The sequence below is a fragment of the Daktulosphaira vitifoliae genome, unplaced genomic scaffold (genome assembly GCF_025091365.1).
Source record: "Daktulosphaira vitifoliae isolate Bord-2020 unplaced genomic scaffold, ASM2509136v1 Scaffold_1, whole genome shotgun sequence".
In the NCBI taxonomy this organism is placed as follows: domain Eukaryota; kingdom Metazoa; phylum Arthropoda; class Insecta; order Hemiptera; family Phylloxeridae; genus Daktulosphaira; species Daktulosphaira vitifoliae.
The window spans coordinates 82633235-82639234 of NW_026099572.1; the positions used below are offsets into that span (position 1 = coordinate 82633235).

Here is a 6000-nt window from a genome sequence, read left to right on the forward strand (position 1 = left end):
AAATATTAATAAAAATAACTTAAAAGTACTTAGCATAATTTGTTTTTAAATTGAATGAGTTGTATTAAAAATGCAATTTGTGAAATAATTTTATAAAAATTTGACAATATCATTAAATTATACTTGCCTTGATATTTTTTCTTGAAACTTGAAATTTGTATCTTAAAAAAAATTTAAATTAAGTGAAAGTAAACTATTTGAAAAGTTAATAAAATAAAAATAAGTATTAAAAAGTTTTTTTCCAATTATCTAGTATTGATTATTTATTTATAAGGTAAGTGTTGTAATTGTCCTAATGTTATTATCTAATATATGTTAAGTTAATCAAATTCATTGAAAAGATTGCAAGTGGGCTTTTTATATATTGGCCTGTAACAACAACATTATTTGCCACTTGCATACGACTAGCTATAGTAGCAAGGGTCGCCACCACCTAGGCGAGGTGTCATACTTATCAGATATGATTACCGGATCATAGGTGGAATTTAATTTTAAGTTAATTAAAAGTATAATCTAAATTAATATGACGTTATACGTATAAATTACTATAATACCTCGTGGTTTATTAAACACAATTATGACAATCAAAGTTGTATGTGGTTGATATGTAAAACATACCGTAGCCCGTGTCTAGATTAAGGAATAAGAATAAAATACACGCGAGTAATTAAGTTACTCGTGCAATAAAATAAATATTACAGTTGAAATTAATAAGGAAATTTAATTTAATTGTTAAAAAAAAAANTAAAATAAATATTACAGTTGAAATTAATAAGGAAATTTAATTTAATTGTTAAAAAAAAAAAAATTAAGTTAAACATGGACAAAAATGCGAATGCATCAAAAACCATGTCTACAAATAAAGACAATACAAATAAAATAAAATATTTAAACAAAACAAACATCACGGACGGTATTGGAACACATCCGTTTATGTTAATCGGAAGTTAATGAAGAACACTAGGAGCGGTCTGGACACTCGTTCCTTAGCGTTGGCTAGAAGAAAAGGGAAACACGTGCTCTCCACACAAACAAAATTAAGTTAATTTACGATAAAATAATATATAGCTCGTTACATAAATATAATATATAAACGGAAACGATACCTGGTCTCCGAAGAGACCCATCCGATGGTCTGGATGCTTCGTCGATAAGACCTGGCCGTTCGCCGTTGGCGGTTCTACTCCATCATTGAAAAAATGTCAATAAAACAACAAATGTGTGCACCCTAGCAAGGTCAATGACAGAAGAAAGAATAGAGAAGAATCAACACCGATCTAACGGAAATTTCAAATCGATAACGGCCCGTCTTTTTGGAAGGGATCAATATTGATAAACAATTTGATTTTAATTATATTCTCTTTTATCGCCTTATCTAGCGGTCAGCGGCAAAATAATGAGTGGTTGACACCACTGTGTCAGAAAAAGGTTCTTTCACGCGATAAAATAAATAAGTAGACATAACAAAAAGTCATAAACAATTCGAATTTGTGANGAGTGGTTGACACCACTGTGTCAGAAAAAGGTTCTTTCACGCGATAAAATAAATAAGTAGACATAACAAAAAGTCATAAACAGTCCACCTTCGAATTTGTAACGTTACAAGATAATTAAAGTATTTATGAAAGAATTAAGAAAAAAAATTATTTTAATACATCAAGTTCAGTGAGCTTGAGTAATGCTCAAATATATAAATTAATATATATATATTCTTTAATGAAACATTTAAATACTCTGATAAAAAAAACTAAGTTATTTAATTGAGTAAATCAAAAACTTAAATTAACAATAAGTAAACCAATTCTAATTAACACATGTTATAACATTTTATTTAACATATACAATAAAAATAAATAAAACATAAGGAATCAGTGAGAATATTCATTCAGTATTCATATTATACAATACATATCGGACTAAATAGATAAATAATGCAAATCCAATCATAACTACACTATTGTATATTACTGATTGAAAAATATTATTATCAGGTGTAGTGTTGTCAGGATTTGGTGAGTTAACTACATTGGCTCTGGCTGAATTACGTTTCTCAATTTCGTTTCTAATAGTCTACAACAATATGAAAAATGTTTAATACAAGTTATATTTTCAACAGCATGTAGTATATTACTGTTGTAAGGTCAGGAAAAAGTTCACAAAAATTTTCATCATTTAAATTAGTTTCTAAACTTTGAGCTGCTAACTGTCGTCTCTCATATTCTGTCATCTCTATACTTCCCATTGTAGGACTATTCTCCAACTATGAGTCAAATATAATTAAGTTAGTTTCACATAAGTATTTAATTAACATAAAATAAATGTATTTACCATGAAACTTAGAAGACCAGTTAAAATCGTAGACACACTCCAAGCTGGATTCCAAGTATCAGGATGATAATCACTAATTGATAAGCAAAGTCTAGTATTTGTCTTGAATCTTCCATTAGGTGTTATCATATAAATGCTAGGTGGTTTAAATGGAAAATCTCTAGGAAAAACCAATCGACCTAAGTAATAACCACCTGCATAAGGTGAATCATCTGGTCCACTGACTACATAATACCTAATATTTGGAATGGTTTAATAATGCATTAAATACATTAAAAATTATAACATACCATTCTAAGATATTAGATGGGACTGGTTCAGCAACTACATAAGGTACAGGATCATTTTTAAGACGTACATAATCTTGTTTTAAGCGTAGAGTTGCAGATGAAGTTTTTGGTGCCATTTTTTATATTTTGATAAATTAAAAACAATAAATTTTAATTAAGAAAACATAATTAGTCAACATATGTCAAGATAATTGTAACATACCCAAAAGTATCTATTAAGAAAAAAAAATAGTAGTTATTATTTCTATGATCAAAAAAGTTGACCAAAATATGTAATTCAAAAATGAGAAACAACTATAGTACAAAAATATTTGATTTGATAAAAATTAAATATTACTTACAATTAGTATAAGGATACTTGTTGATAAGGAATTATACATTAGGCCATTCCCCACCATATTCGCTCTACTATGTTATCATTGTAACTTCATGTTCATGATATACTTTTTATTCCATGTATGTATATTATATTTATTAGATAGTTGAAATCCACTCTTATGTATTATACATTTATTACATTAGTGGTGGTTAACTTATATTTATTTTAGTAACATCACTTATTACTATGGTATTACTATTTTAAAGTAGCGTTTTAAAATATAATTTGATGCTATTTTTGAAAAAATAATAAAACTGCTAATTTTTCAAACTATTAGATATTATATTATATAACTGTTATTTACCCTAAAATATTCTAGGAAAAAACATGAAAAATAGTCTATAATATTGTGCTAGCATAAGTATTTTGTTAATATTAAACATAGATAGTAGTCTATGATAACAGTTATGTTAAGCGATAAATCTCAAGGTTATTAAATAACTTAAATTGGTTACCTAATAATCGGTGGTACACGAACTAATATAAAATGGATAAAGATTATTAAAATAAACAAGATCGACGGCAACAGGGGGTGCAATTCAGTTTTCCTAGAGAAATTGCGCAGAAAAATTACCCCTTCTACGGGAAATATAAAACAAAATCGGATCGCTGATAAGGCCTCGTATTCAGTTCATTTTATCTTGGTTCGTAATTCGGTCATAGGTTCCCACACATTCATAGACTATAATATTCTCTTATATTTTATCAGGTGTATAGTGTTCAGTAAATAAGGGAACGGATTTCTATTGTTCTTATTGTTTATAACAATTGAATTTTTCCTTACATACTAAACACCTTGTATATTGGTAATAACTAAATTATTGTATATCTTTTTTGATATATGAAACCAAACATATAATATCATAGTATCACGAGAATTGCTAACCAGCGTAGTATCTTTAGAGCTGTGGTACAATAGAAACCATTGTTTCCTCACATAAATATCCTTGATAAAATTTGACCGCAGAATCTAACAGTGTTTTATGGTAGTATTACTGTGTGGTTAAAAAAAATCCAGCACAGTGAGGACGTAGTATAGGTGGGTCCAGTATAGATATTATCTGACAGTGAATTAAATCACTATCAAAAAAAAAGAACGCTTCCATGCAAATCATTAGATAGTGTTTAATTTTAAAAAATTGGTGGATTATTCCAAAAGCTACATGATCTGCTAGTTCCTTATTTATATCCTGTTTACAAATTTTATGATTTATAAGAGTAATATATTAATAAATATTTAGTATAGCAATTATATTTAGTATGAAATTGATATTTAATAATTTAGTATTTTAATTTTTTCGGAGAATTTATAAAAAAATTATAAAGTAGTTATTACTATAATGTAAACGTGTATAAAAATTGAAGGGCTTGACACAGAACTTTTTAGATAATAATTTGTTGTAAATTACAGTTAGTACAGTACAGTACAGTTAAACGTACAGATAACATATAGTTCGTAGAACTTTTTAGTTTGTTACATAATTTATTTTTTGAATTGCTTTCATTATTTTTTACGATGCCTAACATGAATAAAGTTGATACTTCAGTTAAAAAAAGTGTTAATTCAAGTTTACTACATGTTGAATATAATTTATCTGACGTTATGAAAAAACTCAAATCAATGAATTCATCTCAAGATATCCAAAACAAAGTGTTAAATGAAAAGCTAATTAATTATGAGACTAAACTTAGCAATCTTAATTCTTCGTTAGAAGGTATGATAAAATCTTTAAACATGTTATGGGAAGAAAACAAAGCCTTAAAAATTGATATAAACTTATTACGTGAAAAAATTTCATTGTTAGAATCGACGAATAGTCCGATTTTTAATCCGATATCTTCCGAGGAAATAATTACCGAGGCTCAAAATAGGGTTTTAAAACAAAAAAATGTAATTTTTTATAATATTATTGAAACGCCTAATGAAACTTTAGAATCCTCTTGTAAAATCGTTAGTGATTTAATAAAAGATATTTCTTTGGATTTAAAAGTAAATAGCGTAAAACGTCTGGGCAAACCCCATCATAACAGAATTAGACCAATACTTGTCGAATGCGATTCTATAGCTAACGTNAAAAAAAAAATGTTGTTAATAAGAAAAAAACTTTCACTGGTTTATATCAAAATTTAAGAGGTTTGCGAACTAAAATTCACAATCTCAAAACTAGTATTCCAATTATTAATGTTGATTATTTTTTGTTAACTGAAACTTGGTTAAATGGTTCTATTTCTGATTCTGAACTAGGTTTTGATAACTATAATGTATTTAGATATGACCGGTGTATGAGTACTAGTACGCAAAATCGAGGTGGTGGTGTAGCTATCTGTGTACACAAACGATTTAATGCTGAAATATTATCAATACCAGTTATAAATGTCGAACAAATTTTTGTATTAGTTAGTAGGGAATAGTCATAAATTTCTTTTAGGAACTTGTTATATTCCCCCTTCTAGTCCTCCTAATTTGTATGAAGCTCACGTGGAAGCAGTAGACTCTTTGTCCAGTTACTTAATGACTAATAATACTCACTTTATATTAGCTGGTGATTACAATTTACCCGGTGTAAAATTTTCATGTGATGATACTGGTCTTATATATTCTGGTCATAATCTACCAGGTGCTAATATAATCTTTAACAAATTTTCGTTTTTAAATTTATATCAAAATAATACTGTGTTAAACGACTTTAATAATTCTTTAGATTTAGTTTTTGTTAATAATAATTCAACTCTGGTATCTCGGTCTAATGATAATTTAGTTTCTCCCGATAGGTATCATCCATCATTATTAATTAGTAATGTATACAATTATGATAGTTATAATTCAAGATATAAGAATAATACGTGGTATTATGACTTTAACCATGCTAATTTTCCTTTATTAGTTAATTTATTAAATGATGTAGATTGGTCTTGTCTTTATAATTTAAATGAAATTAACTCAGCATTAAGTAAGTTTTATGAAATAATCTCTAGAGTGTTAGATGCTAATGTGCCTAAAAT

General features: G+C 27.3%; 1 protein-coding gene across 2 annotated transcripts; it reads right to left on the reverse strand.

Annotated features, from left to right (window-relative positions):
* Window positions 1–1807: 1807 nt before the first annotated feature.
* On the reverse strand, window positions 1808–3193 carry LOC126896885 (ubiquitin-conjugating enzyme E2 J2-like). 2 transcript variants are annotated; one of them, XM_050670036.1, is made up of 5 exons: window positions 2960–3193; window positions 2619–2830; window positions 2329–2563; window positions 2132–2260; window positions 1808–2070 (listed from the first exon to the last, which is right to left on the reverse strand). In XM_050670036.1, exons 2-5 carry the CDS (start codon window positions 2732–2734, stop codon window positions 1882–1884), a joined length of 669 nt encoding a protein of 222 aa, XP_050525993.1. In that variant the 5' UTR covers window positions 2735–2830; window positions 2960–3193; the 3' UTR covers window positions 1808–1881. The 2 variants fall into 2 exon arrangements, with proteins under 2 accessions (XP_050525993.1, XP_050525991.1); XM_050670034.1 differs by lacking the exon at window positions 2960–3193 and having other exon boundaries at window positions 2619–2934.
* Between the last annotated feature and the right edge of the window lie 2807 nt (window positions 3194–6000).